Raw genomic sequence first — 17,455 nt, 5'->3', positions numbered from 1 at the left:
TGCATACGTTCTTTAAACCTGTCAATTATTCAGGATAAATATTTCACATGACTGATGATGATTTTAATATATAAAAAAATAAATTGTACAGAGAGATACATAGGTTTTTCTAAAAATGGGACAAATAGTCTACTCTCTACTAGCACCACGTAAACGTATTGTTTACTGGACTCTGACGTCACGATCACCGAACATGGCGATGGGTCGTTTGGAGCGCAAGATTCAAAGATAATTTTCAAATTGGAATTTTACGAATAATACGCAGGTTAAAGAAGAACTACTTTCACTCTAATTTTCAGCATGAAGAATATTTTATTATCACATAATCATCCATTTTCAGTGGAATTCCCCATTGACTCGTTCACTTAAACCGTTTCCGCCCAGAAAAAAAAAATTTGCTCGCGATTGTGAAGATACTTAGGAACGTTGGTCCAATGGTCGTCTTTGGTTATCCAGTGAAACACCAACTTGTTTTTTTTTTCAGAATAACCCCTAGCAATACAGAAGATTTATGTGTCTATATACCGGGTGGTAAGGAGGTCAGAATATAATGTTAAGAAAGATTTAGAGCTTTCCTGGCGAATAGACAGCGTGAAGAGTTCTCGGGAACGCCATCGAGTCAGGAACTGTATCACTATCGCGATCACTCGCAAAATGATCGTCGCCGGCAATTGTTTTTCGCGATCGCGATGAGGATTCCCATCGCTATTTTTTATCACTCGTCCGATCGCTTTTTCTGTCGCTGAAACCGTCACTAAAACCCCATATCAGCCAATCAGAACGCATTTCCGTATGGAGCGCTTGAAGCACAACGTTTGACAATCGTGGGAACGACTTAGATAATAAAAACACACTATACATTTTCGTTATGCGGGTCCTATGACAACGAGCCGTGATATCGAAAGTAATGCGAAAGGCGACGGCGGGAGGGACCGTGTGATCCAGAAAAATTATCACTAGAGCGATCGCTTTTCGCGACGAAAGAAAATGATCGTACAATTCTATTTTAGAAGTGAAATATTAATACGTTATTTATTACTAGTTATTATTTATATTTTATTACAATTTTTATGTTTTGGTTACGAATTTACGTATTAGAAATTTTGTGGCAAAAAAATTGATAAAGTGCTATTTGACTATTATGGCTTTTGTTAACCAGTACCGGAACGGCTTTCCGGCGCGTTCCGGCACCATGGCAACACTGCGACATACGCGTACGTAGTCCGAAAATTTTTACGACACCCAATTAAGTTAGGCATTTTCGGTTCTTCGGGTTTGTCTCTCTCAATCTGGCGCGCTTACGCTGTTCCGTAATAATTCAAGATGATGGATCAACATTAGTAGCGGGAATTACGTATTTCATTTATTTATTTAATCCAGTCCAAAGAAAACACGAGGCCAATCACAGAGGACTCACAATAACAAGAGAAACAATTTAATAATATTAAGCAACGTAACCAATAATGAAAAAAATATTTAACAGCATAAACAAGTAAATAACAAAGAATAGTAAATTTCATCGGGTGGGAAAATTACGGTAGTGATGGTGCACGATGGATGAGGGATGAAAAAAAGGATCAAAATTTGGAACACACTTGGTATAGGTTACATGCAAAGTTTTGGTTATCTAATTTTAATGATTCCCGTGATACCAAATATTGAATGCTGTACGAGTAAGTAGTAAAATATTAGTGTAAGACCATTCGCTGTCTCGGGCGTGACTTCAAGGAATCAACTTAGCATAATGAAATGTAAAAAACTGTTATTCCACATAAATTAGTATTCTACGGCCTAGATTTCAACGTGGCACTCCATCATCTGGTGCATTTGCATCGAAGATCTGTTCTTATTTAGTTGATAGTGGTGAAATCAGGAGGTGACTCTACATGATTTCCACACATAAATATTTTGGTATGATTACTAAAATATTTTTTAAAGGAAGAACATGACTATCCCAGGCCGTTGGAACATCAATGATCACAAACAGATGTTCCTAATGATGTGTTATTTGCGTATAATGTGTTATTTTTCGTATATTCCGGCAGAAAAAAGAAAATGGAAAGTCCAAAATGATGCATACATAACTGCCATCACTAAATACATGATCAACGAATATATTATCGCTATTTTTACTTCCACTAAATTAATAGTTTAGGAGGATAATTTAATTAATAAAATCTGCGTGAAAATACACAAAACAAAAAAATGTTATGAGTGATTCGCTTGAAATGATAAGATGGCATGCTCCCGGGCGTGGACGCAACGCCGAGCTATGAAACCACCCTGAGACTTCACAGATCGGTCGTGGTACTGAAATATTACATCGCACAGAGTTAGAGGATAGACACGTTGAGGAAAAAAGCATTCAAGTATCTGTACAGAGTGCTATAAGAAAACAGGTATTGAGTTACGAAATTAATTCAGAAGAATTTCACTTGGGCAGAAACAGAAAAAAAAACTCCGCAATAATTCACCCTGATATGAATTTATTGTTTAGAAGCGAACTCCATTGTTTTTGTTTTATAAACCTATTTTTGGAAGTGTTAATCCAGGTAAGTAAACTATGTTAGCTTCGCAAATCTATTTTTAGAACAAAAAATTGAAAATGAAAAATTAAAGTACACTATTCACCGCACAAATGAGTGGCATATGTCAACTACAAACCCATGTTTCTCATTTTGTTTACACTCGTACATATATTGACGCATTTGTGGCATGAATCAATGGTCATTTACAACCGCTGATTGACCACGAGTCTAGGTGACACCGGGACGTCCCGGATAGCTCGTGACAGATTTCCGAAGGCAGTAGGGATATCGAATGACAAGGTTTTATAGGATTGATGACGGAACAAAAAGGCTAGAAAAATCTCATTTTTTCTTTATTAAATTGTAATATCGAAAAAATATTCAAACGGTTGCGCAAGAAATTTTTCTTATAAACTGAAATTTAGCTATTAAAATAATTCAGAAGCGTTTCACTTAAAGGTGGTATAAAAAAACCGATAAGGCGCTAATAAAATCGCCTTGATTTCAGTTGCATGTATCGTAGCAAACTCGCTATATTTTTCGTATGTCAAGAATGCCACATACTACTTTCTCTCACTCATAGGTAGAACAAAAAAATTGAAGAACGAAAACTGTAACCACGGTTTTCACCACATAAATAAGTGGATCCTGTCGCCTAAATACATGCATAGAAACTGAAATTCATCGATAAAAATAATTAAGGTGAATTTCAATTAGCAGAACTAGAAAAAAATATTGGCTTGACTTAGAATGGTTCCTTGAGAAAAAAATAAAACCTGATTTTTCATTTATTTCACAACATATAATCCATAATTTATCTTCTCCTAGTCAAGGTTAGAACAAAAAATTGAACTAATGAAAAAAATACAGCATACTATGCTCCGCAAAATGAATGGGACACGTCACCTACACATTCATTTATCTCATTGTGTTGGGATTTCTCGTATTGAATATTTTTTTGCGGTGAAGATCGATGGTCATTCATCATAATGGCCGATCACCTAAGAGGCAGACTCACACTGGGATGTTTGGATCGGTCTTCCAAAGCCATTACAATGACGTAGGGATATATCGTATGACTCGGGCGCGATGGTCATCGCTCAAACTGATGTCCTCCGAGCGTCCCACTGACCGGATCGCGTATCACAGAGCGCCCGCGCCCCGTCTCAAGGCTTGCGACAAAACCAGTTCCGGCCGCTGCGGCGGACGACGAATGTTTCTATCGCAATCCATCTCCGACCATTGCTCAGTGGTCTCCCCGTGGACCAGCTCTCCATCTCAGCCTCTTCAACCTCCATTCAGCCTCTCTACCTTACAAGGAGGAGGCGTCTGGCTCATCAATATTTGACCGATACGAGACAAAAAGGCGTACCTCGTTTTTTTCAAATGTCAAACCAATGACAGTTACTGAGGCAGGCGATATAGAGTGGAAAGAGATCCTGATTGATGAATAAGAGAGGTGGCAATTTTCTGCAAATTTATTTCACAAAGCACGACTCTTTTCGACCGTCACGTCATTTTCTAGAGCAATATGTTATGCAGAAGAATTCTAAAGTACAACTTGTGGTACTTTTTTACTTGAGAATGACATTAAGGTCGAAGCGCGTCGTGCTTCGTTAAGTAAATTTCTGGAAAATTGCCTTCCCTGTTATTCATCAATCACGATGTCATTCCACCATACATCGCCTCTTTTATTCATTAATGTCAAACGAATATTGGGATTCTTGACTTAAGACGTTATCAATGATGATAAACGAAAAACAATCAACAGCGGCGTAGCCAGGGGGCACGTGCTCACCCCCCAACCAATTGATTTCACCAGAAAATAAATTAACCTATAAAACAAAATTATTCTACTCCAACAACGTGTTTAAGCAAAATAGAGACAACCCATCAACTATGTAATTTTAAGCGCCAAAATAGCATAAAAAGAGATTTATAGCGAAAAAATGTTCACATTTTCTCCAGAGGGGTGTTACACCTCTCTGACTGCCCGGGTCGTGCCCCCCTACCCCAAACACATCGTCCTTGCTGCGCCCTTGACAATCAACATAATCCTGTATTTGTGATATGAATATGTAACCTCCGAGGAAGACTGGGAAAGAATTCTCACTTATATGATACACGAAAATATTGGAAAGATCTGCTCCATGTAACCTGAAAATTTAATAATGATATAATAGCGCACATTATTAATAAATAATATTACAAAAAAGTTGACTCTTGTTTGTTGATATCTGACCGATACGCTACAAAAAGGGATACCCTGTTTTTCAAATGTCTAACAAATCTTAAGACTGTTTGTTTATGATGTTAATAATAATAATAAGGTGTCTTAATTCGGAAGAGGGTGAGACTAAGAAGTCCCTTCTTCCACCTAACCCCTCGACAGCGTCGATGCAAACATAATTAAAAACGGTAGATAAACCTTTACAATACAAAAGGTATACAATATACTTACACTATTTGTGAAATGTCAAAAAAGATAAACAAGTTATATTAGGTGAAACACAATCAACATTATCCTGTATCTCAGATATGTAACCTCCGAAAATACTGGGAGAGAATTCTCAATTGTGCACTTGAAGCTAGGGTATAAAAAATAGGCTAAAGTAGCGCAAGTGAGATAAAATAATGCTATTCGTTTCATTAGCTTATATTATTCTGAAGTTTTAATCATCGATTTTTCGACTATACCCAAAAAAATAACACAAATGATAGCCCTACATTAGATTAAAAACACGGAGGAGCGTACACTAGCATAAAGGATACAAGCAAATATTGAAAAGGGTTTTTTCTATGAAATCTGAAAATCTAGTTAGGATATGAGTTTTTATTAGTAACATCACAAAAAAGTTTGAGTAGCGGATTAATATTCTCGGCGCTTGATCCCATATTCTCGCTGCGTATTCAAAGTGTAGCTTCACGAGAGCGAAATAGCAATCGCTTATTACTTTATCACCCTAAAGCCTTACGGCAACACGCTTCATGAATTCTATATTATTTCCATGAGTGAAATACTCTCCGGATTTCTCCCTATAGCGTTTTAAAAATTAGATTTCAACCCATTATTCGTCGGAAACCTGGCAGTCCCTAACCCAGAGGCGATACCGAGATGTTTTCACTTATGATTCTTTTTATCCCAAAGAATTTGTATGGAGGTCCTCCCTGGTCGTAAAAAGCCAAACACCCGTGTTGGAGGAACTCTCATTTTACTATTGAAAAAAATAGTAATAACCATTCATGGCTTTATGTATCATTTTATGTAATCATATCCATCCATAGCCCTGAAGAAGATATAAAAATTATATATCGAGAAACATTTGCCAAAAATTTTGCAAATCATTCTTAGACTTAGACTCTGAGACGCTAATGAACATGGAGTGAACTACAATCCAACGCTGCGAAAGTCTCGAGTAGAAATTATCCCCATACTTTTCGTTTTCGAAAGTTGCAATTCTGATTGCTATATAAAATAAATCTAGATCTATTCCTGAATGTACGCAGAAAATAAATTTTTGGGATGTACCCACCTTCCTTGATTCTCTTCCGTCGCTTTCTTCGTCGACTTCGGAAGTCGAGGACGGCAGAAGGTGATGAGGCGACCGAGGCTCGGCTGCCCGCCACCGCCGGAGACTTCAACGACCGAGAGAGCCCTCGGTGTGACGACGCATTCCTATGGACACCACGAGGCTGCGAAATAAATAAGAAAATTGAGGATTGATTAGATGCTACAATTTAGGCTTCCCATCCCGTGAGCCCGGGTTAAAACCTTAAGACTAAAGTATTGTCCAGATAAAGAGGAAGGACGACGCGTTAGTTATGGTGAGGAGATGAAGCTTGCAAAAGAGATACGGAAGAAACAGATAATTATACATATAGCCAATTAATAATTACCTTATTCAATATTAAATTCAGAGAGAGTATTAACTGAATACTATAACCTTGGAATATGGTGAGAAATAAGGATATGGCTTGAAAAGTTATTCACCACGATGCTAATATTAGGTGCTGTACCATTTAAAAAACGTTTCACGAACAGTATACATGTATAAAATCAATAATTAAATCACTTACTTAATACTTGAAATTAAGGAATACCAACGCATAATACAAATTGGACCAAGGACAGTAGTGAAGTGGAAATAATAGAACAGGCTGAATTTATTCAGCCTCTTCTATAATTCTATAAGGGAATAATGTGTCCTGATTGAGAATAGAACCCTAGTCACACGCCTATATGTGGTGATTCTCAAGTATGACCATCTACTATAATTAAAATGGATTTTTGGAACTATAACTGAAGTGTTTAGGGGACCCGATGGACGGATTCGAGTTGCTCAATTAATACGTAAAATGACTATTTTGAACGATATATTGTTAAACTACGTCCATTATCAATCACAATATAATTTATTTTGGAATCAGAGGTTGCACAGGTGTAGACTAAAACTTAGAAAATGTTAACTTAAAAAAATGTTGAATTTATTACAAGTAAAAATTAAATGTACAAGTTGGCCAGTGCTTAATTTCTAAAGCTGTAGGTTACGGAACGCATACCCACACATTTAATCCATACATGATTTTCAAATATAATCCGACGTCCCCAACAGCTACCGATTTTAAAACTTGCAATAAGATTTTTAATGAGAAATAATATTTTTCCAAACATTAAAAAACTTTTTTGAACTAACCCAATTATCCCTTATACGTGCAGTCACGCCATTCTGGCAGAACTTTAGCACTGAAATTGACTCGACAAAGGCATATGTGCATCTGCAACAATCTGCAGTCTCTGGTTACCACCCACAATACACAAGCCAAACGAAAAAAACAAGAAGTTCACCCCATCCAATCGTAGGCAAATGAGCTCCTTACAAACATTTTGGTGCCAACACCCAATGAGGTGGCTTTCGAGGCGGTACATATTTACAACAGCGGATCTCAGAAGTAAACGTCCACCTCCGACTAGCCACCACTCGAGGCTAGAGCAAACCAAATCTAACCCCTTATCTTCAGTTCGCAATGCTATTGATGTACATATAGCCTCAGAGGTTAATTAGTGGGTAAGAAGGGTATTTGGACTAAACCACTGACTTAGGCACTATGGATCGACGCCTTTTTTGCCGTTGTCTTTAAACATATGGACCGACATCTTTGTTGGCATGGTATTCTTTATGCCACCCCTATGACCTTGACTGTGACCGTACTGCGTCAAGGGTTGCAAAATAAAAATTTTTTCTCGTTTTCCTCGTGACCAAAAACCTAATAATTGAAATTATTGTCGATAAAATTCAGACTTTTTTCTATCTCAAAATTTTCAACATTGAACCCCATAAGGTAAATTTTAGATTTTGTTTTGGACCCACATTTTGACGTCAAAATGTCAAAATTGTAAAATTTTGCTTACACTCAACAAAATTTAGGACCTTTCCCGATGAGTACGCCAATTTTCATGAATATAGCTCGAGGGATAGTGACTAAAATTAGAGTTCAAAAATGACACACGATCAATGGGACAGTCTGTATGTGTGTACAGGCATCCGCTGCCTTCTATTTAATTCGCTAACGCCCTCTCACCTCTATGGATGGGCGCCTTTTGGATCGGAACGGATTTTTTTCTCCAATGCGACTATCAGGTTGAGTGCTTTAAAATTCCGAGGGCTGTAAATTCGGGTCATTCAAGGCTCCTTCTTTAAGTGCCACGGAAAATACCCTTACCTCTCTCGCAAGTGGATGAGAAGACAGGAAATTAACTCGGCCGAAAAGAATCTCTTATCCGTTTCCTCCCATTCCTAATAGCATCCATCCCCACCAGCCAGCCTTGAAAAAAAATGTGTCAATCGCCACTTAAGCATATTTAGTTGAATATTCGTGCACATCTCGTCCATTGTCTTCTTACAAATTAAGTGGAGTGCCCGGGAAAATTTTCCTCGCGATATTCGATTAGGCTATTATATGGGAAGGACGCGAGAGTTTCAAGGCGATAATGTCGGCAATTTCCTCTGGAGGCTATTCTGTCTCATGCTCTCCTGCATCGAGGACGCGTGCTTGCCCCGTCTCGATCTGCAGTAATTTGTGCACTTTCGGCGCGACGCCTGGGACCCCCTTGATTGGCTATAAAACCCTCCTCATTCCCACCGCAACTAACGTTGAGGCATGTCGACATAGCGACGTATGATTATGATAAGTGGGAAATAAAATGGATAGTGAGATGCTTTCTCACGGAATCCATAATACAATGTGGCTCACCCACATTTTGATACCGCTTTCAACTTCACTGGTCGAGAGCCGATATGTAGGATGGAGAAAAATTGTGTCACGAAGTTTTAACTCTAAATATCTTATGCAAGTAGGAACCAAAATTACGTATGATTTTTAGGTAAAAACGTGCTATTTTTAAACTTTGAGTCCGATTAGCCAAGAGATGGTCCTGTTTGCCTGCGGCTCTGGACGACTAATGATTTCGAATGCTTTGTTTGCCGGAGAGCACGACGTATCCAAGGCATCGCGATGTACCATTACTACTTTTAGTTCTTACAGACATCAGCTAACCACGATTAAAATTTCTACACACAATTTTTCTCCACGCTGTATGTTTGGCGTCAGAATTACTGGCGCAAGCAAGTGGACTACGTAGTTCAGACGACTCCCGCTCCTGCTATTAATGCCTTATTTTGTTACGTTTCGTGAAATAAAATAAAAATTTTAGCGAATGATAGAGCCAAATATGTAAGCAAATAATACTATCGTAAAAAAGAGACTCGTAAATTATTTTCAATGACTCTTTGAAGCACACTATACCTTTATTTCAGTTGTAATTGAAGGTATTACGAGTATATTACGAGTAAAGGTGAGAAAACCGTTGGCAAAACCTCTGTATAAAATCGAAGCGCAGCCCCTTCTCAAGAAGGACTAGTTATTAAAATCGTATTTTTACAGCTGCAAGTGTGATTGCCAGCGAGTCGGAAAATACGACTGTATTCTCAAAAGAAAAAAATTGAGGCTAACGTGTGGGCTGGACCGGACGATAACACGCAAAGCCCTTTGATTTATGGTCAATAAAAAACTACTCCATCTGAACTTTTTGCATTATTTGGGTTCTTTCGTACTTATAGCCAACCCAATCTCAGTTAAAATGAGGCAAAAAAAATAGAGATGAGATATCGCTGGAAACTGTTTTATGGCCTCCATAGAAACTTTTGCCAGCAAAGTTAGCCCATGATATTAGCCTCGAGGTAAACCACAATGCAAGTCATATCCATACTTCTCACCTTACTCAAAGCTGCTCATATTCACTTTCTCTTTGATAAAAATATGTTCCGGTGATTTTTTCCCAATAGGATGCTTTATTTGCATGCATACTACAGAATCTACTGCTTCAGGTGCATGCATAAATAATCAACTTTCGGCGCACATCGCCACGAGAAGAATATTCTACAGAAGTTCACATGAGAAATTTTCCATAAGAAAAAATTACCCTGAAAAGGGAATCGAACTATGAACCTTTTTCTCTCCGGGGTACTGTGCTTACCACAACGCCATCCAGGTTCAAGATATGCCATAGTAATTGCACCGAGGCTCATGATACTATATGTTAGACCGTTGCGATTCATTCCCGATGGCAATGCTTGGGAGATAGGACTTCCATGAAGTCACAACCAATTGAGAACCTTAAACCTGCACTAATGCCGCGCATATCGGTAATGTGCAATCCTGCCGCGTGAACGGCGATGAAATTCACTTGAACTGCCATGAGAGAGAAATTCCCAAGGATCGGAAATGGAACCACGGGCTTTCATGCTTTGAAAAATCAGGAGCCTCGGCAGTATGATTGTCAGCGCAGTGGCACCCAAATGCAGACAAATAGATTACTATTTCGCTGATAGTACGCAAGTCACGTGACAAAATAGCTAGTTATCATTGAGACGTTCGAGCCATTCTGGGGCGAAGCTAATGACGTCACTCGACCTCTTACTAAACCATTACTCTAAGGGTAGAAAAATATGGTTGACTACGAGTTTCACAAGCTAACAGAAGGATGGAGGTAATTATAATCATAATATATTTAACACTAGCAGGTAACCCCAATTATTATTACTATTGTAGTATTCGATCGATTAAGGTAAGTATCCATGGAATACTAAAGAAGTAATCTGGGAGCCTCCTTTTCCTTCGAGCACTGCCCTCTTCAATTCCCTGTAAGGACTACCCCCTTTCAATCTATCTAAAAATCTTATTCTCTTCCTTCCCCTCCCTCGTTTATCTAACATTCTACCCTCTAACACCGTTTTCAACATCCCCTCCCCGCTAAGTATCCATATCTTCTGTCTCCTCCGAATCTCATCGTAAAGCTACCTCTCCTAACCCACCAAGTCCAGCACTTCGTCGTTACTCCTTCTCTCCGTCCATTTCACTTTCTCCATTCCTCTCCGTACCCACATCTCGAATCTCTCCAGTCTTCTCTCTTCCTCCTTCCTCAGTGTCCACGTTTCTGCACCGCAGAGAGCTACACCCCAGATCAGACTCTCCACTAACCTTTTCTTTAAACTCTTAGATAACGATCATATCAGAAGCTCCTTCATGTTCAAGAACGCCTCCTTCGCTAGCGCTATTCTCTTCCAGATGTCCTTTCCTTACCACTGAATCCATTTTCCTGTAATAAGCTACGTAAATAATTGAATTGCTCTACCTGCTCAAGTTTTCCCCCACCTACCTTTATCTTGAGTCTCATATTCCTCGCTCGTGATGCTTTACAAAACCGCATGACCTTGGTCTTTTTATGATTAATCCTCATCCTATACTCCTCGCAACGATCCTCTAACGCATCCACTAGAGCCTGCAATCCCCTCGCTGACTGGCTAATCAACGCCTGATCATCTGCGAACCTCACTGATCTAAACATCATTCCTTCCACTTTTACTCCAGATTCAAACTCATCCAACGCTTCTCTTACCAACTCCTCAGCGTACACGTTAAAAAGTAGCGGCGGTAGCGCACAGCCTTGCCTCATTCCCCGGCCAATGCTTGCTTAAAGTAGATTCTTCGTCCTCTACCCTCACTTTCGCAGTATGGGCAATATATACAGATTACGAATCAGTCGCCTATCCCTCCAATCTACACCTATTCTCTTGAGTATATCCATTAACTTTACCCAGTTCACTCTATCAAATGCTTTTCAAAAGCCACGAAACAGGCATACACTAGGTCCTGGTCAGATCTAGGTTCCTCTCAACCAGGGATCTCATTATCGCTACTGCATCACGAGTTTACTATCCTTTTCTAAAATCAAAACTGATCTTCGCCCAAGTACTCGTTTTCCCTCGCCTCTATTCGTCTGTTCAATATCCTCAGCGCCAACAATTACAGGTGTTATAGTAATGTCAAGTACATGATACATAAAAATCGTTGTATAAAAAATAAATATACAAAATAACCAAACAAAAATACAATAAATAAGGAGTCAGCCTAAGAAAGAAGTCTAATCTTAAGACTTCTCAACAAATCACCGAAAATATCGCTACCTGGATTATTCTCTATAAGGCACGAGCCGCGCATATCATCCGGTGGCTCGAACTGCGTGACATCCACCCTCCCGAAATTACATAGAAAAATTGGAGTGTGTCTAGTTTTTTATTTATTTTATAAATTTCTTACACACAGAATGTCAGCCAATTAACAGGGACGCAGTAACCACAGTTCAACGGGTAGGGACAGTAATATTTATTAAGTTTAAAAGTACAGCCAACTGTGTTTTTACTGTGTGGACATTAATGTATATTAAGTTTAAGAGTACAGCCAACGGCTACAGTAAAAATATTTTTGAGAAAAATAAAATTATCCATATTTCTCCATTCATGAGAGGATCAATCTTTAAGTACCTGCATGAATTGGGTTAGTCACTTTTGCTAAAAATTGGTCCATTACTAGATATAATAAACGCCGTCTACGGGATCTTCTATGGCATCATAAACCTGCACAGATTTTCGCTTTGACTGAGGTGTTTCCTTCAGGTTCACAATCGCGCGAATAAATTAGCGTGGCTATTCAGCCATCAACACTAAATTTCGCACGGTGATAAATATTTCCACGAATTTTGCTCGCCCCTCACAATACCAGCCAGTATACCAAAAGCTGCTCCAGAAAGAGTTGGAGATAGGCAACTTGACGAAGGAAGCTTGAACTTTTGCTAATGGTAACACTGAAATGGTCTAAAATACGCTACTATCAAGTCATAGATTAGACCTTTATGAGTACAATTTCATTTTACGACAGAGATTATTTCTGACCGAGGTGTTCAGATTGATAAATAGAGCAATAATAGCAACATAATGGGCTACTGTAGACGTAATCCCCATACCAGAGTGATGGATCGGGATCCATGTTGTAGGTGTTAAAAATAAGAGAATATAATCAGCACTTGCGTTTGAAGTATGCTTCTTTACATAAGTGAGGCATAGACAATGACAGCAGCGGAGAAATTAAAGGTAAATGTTTTCAGGCCGCGATACACGGTGAATGATCATACGAATGAATTAATTCGCCGTGTATAACGGAAAATTTCGCGAGTGAACCGTCATGCGCATGATCATTCAGTGAAAATTAGACAATGTTATATTTTTCTCGCATGATCCTGTGAATGATCACGTGACCATTCGCGTGATAATTCACCGTGTATAGCGGCCTTTCGAAATTTGGTGCTACAGAAGAATGGTGAGGATCAAATGGATCGACCGAGTTAGTAACGGGGAAGGCCTAGAAGAGTAAGAGAGAAAAGAAAGGCCTTGTAAAAATGAAAATAAACAACCTTGGTAACTTTTCACTGAAAAATTATTTATTGGTAGGTACGACGCGTTTCAACGCTGAGGCGTCATTCTCAAGTACGCCTCAGAATGACGCCTCAGCGTCGAAACCCGTTATACCACTAAATAAATTCCCAGTGAAAAGTCACCAAGGTTGTGTATTTTCATTTCAACATGGACTTTTACAAAGTAAAAGCCGAATCGATTGAATTCGCCTTGTAAAAATCTTGAGAAGAAGATGGAACAACCTAATCGCCTGTATCTTGAGACGTGATGGCCTGATGAAGACAATCGTCGAAGGACTACTAAGTCGTAGTGGACGGCAAGAACAGAAAAAGGAGACCGCGAATAAAATATGTGGAACAGGTACAGAAGAATGTGAAAGAGAAGAAATACGGATACTACCTACGTAAATTCCTCGAAGTACGAGGTGGCCCGGGGAAAGGTATGTTTGATTTTCACCCGCCTTTTTCTAGGGTGAGCCTTATACCTACCTATTAAAACCAACCTTCGTCTTGAATCACTATAGGATAATAACAATTCTCAACTTTTGCACATTTTTTTTATTTCTCCACTGCATGTTGACAAAAATAAATTACAGCTATCCATCGCCATGTTTCCTGCTGGATACACATACCAAGCCCGAAAATGCTTACTTCGTCCATTAAAAGCCACGTATACCTGCGAATGTATATTCCGCATTAAAACAAGACCCTCTTGTAAAAGGACCATTGAAAATATATCCTTATATTTTTAATTAATGCACAGAAATTATGCCTAAGTCCAACTGTGAAAAAGTAATTGGGGGTCATCGACCATTTAGCGCTAATGACAGGATTTGAAAATCGTAATAATCAGCTTCAAATCAGATTGCTCTTATGGCGGAATGCAGTCGTTTCTTACTTCAACATTTTATCTGACAAGATTTTCCTCGACAAGGCTACCTTCAAAACAATTATATGGTGACTAAAGAATCAAAGAATACAGCGTATTTTTTAGGATACCTTATTGGTCTTTTAATGCAGATATTTATAATTGAAAAGCAATTATGAGTCTCACTTTCGTTCTGTAGCCACCACAAGTATTATCCGCCGCTGTCGTATCGGCTCTCACTGAAACTGGAGCTGAGTACTTGGACCAGGGCGTAAGGAATAACCGCCCACTGTTCCTTCCCAAAATAATAAAATGCCCACACTTTTCCTCAACGTTTCTCTAGAAGCTCGTCGTCCTCGTCTTCATTAACATATTGAATAAAGTCGAGATAATCGGGAAGTTATTCTGTCCAAAATAAAACCGGCGGCAGCCATAAATTTCCTCTTGACTCATCTTCCCGTATGCTCTTCTTTTTTACTGAAACATACCTCCCAGCGTACTTATTTACATTCGATTTGCATAGTAAAGGCTTTCTAATAAAGACGAGATAACACTGACCATTACATGACGAGAGTAAATTATGCAACGAGTGAATTACGAGGTAAAATCACAGTGTATTCATTTTTTTACTCACATTTGGCACCTACATTGGCAATACACCGGTGAACTATATTATGAAATATTATACAAGCACACGTACATAGAAAAATGTTCAAAATTATGCAAAAACATAATTCAGATAAAATGAATGGGTACTTAAGAACAAGATAAGGAAGAAAAAATACAGTGAGGCCATCTGGATAAACGCACAGGGTATAGATGATTGGGTTCATTATTGAGGCAAAAAGTCTATAAATGCCCTCTCTTCCGACAGTTACATGGAATTCAAAAATCAACACCCGGTCAGAACACGATCTACAGGTATTAAATAGATCAAACCGTGATTTGAAATGCGCAGAGGCGAATGAAGGTCATTTCTTTAGGAGTAATGGTAAAAAATTTTACACATGCAGACAAGCGGCTTTAATTCCTCTCTAATTCTATAATTATTTTTGTTTATACTTATCAACTTTGCCATTAAAGCTGATGACATAAAAATTTACAATGGAGACCCAACATAAAAGTTATCACCATATCAATTTTTCCAGAAATCCTCTTTTGTACCATTGAGTACTTACTTAGATAGTAAACATTCCCCGGCTAACAAGTTGTGTATTACTATCGTCCAATCATACCTCATGAGTTCATTATTTTTATTAACACAAAATATGACAAGACTAATGTTAGCTACTTTTTTCGGCCAATCTTCCATAAAAAATTCAAAACATAAATTAAAAGCCGAAAATCGAGCGATGTACTTGTGCAAGAATATACACGCATTGGCAGTTACACCTGTGAACTTTGTACCATATAGCTTGAGTAGAGCGTACTCTGTGCGTACTAAACGGGGGCAAAAGGAGTTACTGTACATTGAGCCCCAGCTTTCTAAAATGAAAAAAATGTTCACATAAAAATACGCGCATGGGCAGCTACTCCTACGAATTATGATATGATTTACTTAGCTAGAGCGTGCGGACACTGACAAAAGCTTCATAAATTTACAAAAATATATCGGCATAAATAATCTTTTCATTACTACGGGTTGCTGTTCTTGCTATCAAGAAATCAATAAAAACCAAAACAAAATGTCCCACAATGCAGGTCGAAAATGCAATAAAAATATATAACTAATACGCTCGCAAAAATTAAACCTCTCTATTTAATTTCTAAGAAATGTTTTTCCTAATCAAATACGTGGAAAATATACCGTACATTCATTAAGGATAGGGTTGAAGCATTCGAGACCTGGAGCTGGCGGCGAGTACTAAATAAGGGAATAGTATTAAAAGTGTAGCGTAATGGGCCTTTAAAATTTGGAGTCTCATTAAAAGTATGGCTAAAATATCATTCAATATTACAGTTTGGTGTAAACATACGTTTGAAAAAGCCGCACAGACGGAATTTATTACCGAGTACCTGAGAAGCGGTAGCCCGCTCGGCATGAGCTTGTTACGTAATAAACTTTTCTGCGAAAAGGTTAAGGCCCTATATTTTTCCTCAGAAAACGCTCGAGAAGTAAATAACGGTTTGGGTAAACGGAAATATACAGGTCTCTTTTTTTTAAACCTGAATTGTAACCGTCAGTAAAAACAAATTGGTGAATGAACCCATTTCCCCACACCAATCAAGTGTCGCGCTTTATATGATGCCTCTAAATTGCTTCATCATGGCTGATGAGGAAGAGACGGGAATGATATATTGAGTCAACAGCCGAGGGAAATTCTAGAAACAACGGACTCCCCTATCAGATTAGTCGGAAGAAAGACACCTAAGATTAACTTGGTTGGGCGAGGTCTTCGCCGATTGAATGGGGACCGAAAGAGGTGTGGCTCCGGGAAGAGAATAATCAAATGCGGCGACGATAAAATGGTGACGATGGAAGAGAGCTTCAAACGCACTTTCGCCCTTTTTTTTTTAAAAAAAAAGCGACCTTGAAAAAAAATGAACGCGCAAAACTCTGGAATTGATTCTCGTTCGCCTAGTGAAGGAAAAAAACTAAAAATGTGCCAGTGCCGGGTCCGAAGAAGAGAAAAGTAAAAATAAAATAAGAGGATGATATACTTACTGTATCTTTTTCAGCAGTCAACGATGGCATTCCGTTAATCTCGCCGAATGGGGCCACCCACGAATTAACGGTAGGGTACTAGCAGAATCACAGGGCTTACCCTATTCAGTTCCCTGAAAGGCCTTCAGAGTAATATCTGAACAAAGGAGATCAAGATGACTTCGCATCAACCAAAAGGGTATAGCCGGTTTAGATGATGAAAAGTGCCCCCAGATGTTTTGAAAAATAAAAAATAAACACTTAAAGTGCATCAAAAATTATGTTCTTCCCCAAAGTTTCAGGCTCTAACTATGGAAATTAACCCCAAAAAAATTGAAACACGATTTTTCGTTTTTTAACCATATCTCCAGTTTTTATTTTTGTAAAATCGTTTTCTTAATTTTAAAATGTACCTATATATTATTACGTTCTACCATACTGATTTTTTTTCAAAATTTTTTGACCGAAAACTAAACTTTTGCATAAGTTTGAAAATTTCAAAATTAAATTAAAAATTTTAGGAAACAATATAGACACGCCGAAAATATTATATGTTGTTAGGCGCCATTTGCTTCTGTGTATTTCAGGAGGATATTTGATTTGATTGT

General features: G+C 38.4%; 1 protein-coding gene across 1 annotated transcript in view; it reads right to left on the bottom strand.

Annotated features, from left to right (window-relative positions):
* Window positions 1–17,455, bottom strand: part of LOC124160270 — a 127,327-nt gene that overhangs the window by 34,829 nt on the left and 75,043 nt on the right. The window contains exon 3 of the mRNA XM_046536093.1: window positions 6,062–6,221. Within this exon, the coding sequence (XP_046392049.1) occupies window positions 6,062–6,221 (160 nt within the window). The remainder of the gene's footprint in view (window positions 1–6,061; window positions 6,222–17,455) is intronic.

Source organism: Ischnura elegans, chromosome 6 (genome assembly GCF_921293095.1).
Source record: "Ischnura elegans chromosome 6, ioIscEleg1.1, whole genome shotgun sequence".
In the NCBI taxonomy this organism is placed as follows: Eukaryota; Metazoa; Arthropoda; class Insecta; order Odonata; family Coenagrionidae; genus Ischnura; species Ischnura elegans.
This window is presented reverse-complemented; position numbering and strand designations above follow the sequence as displayed.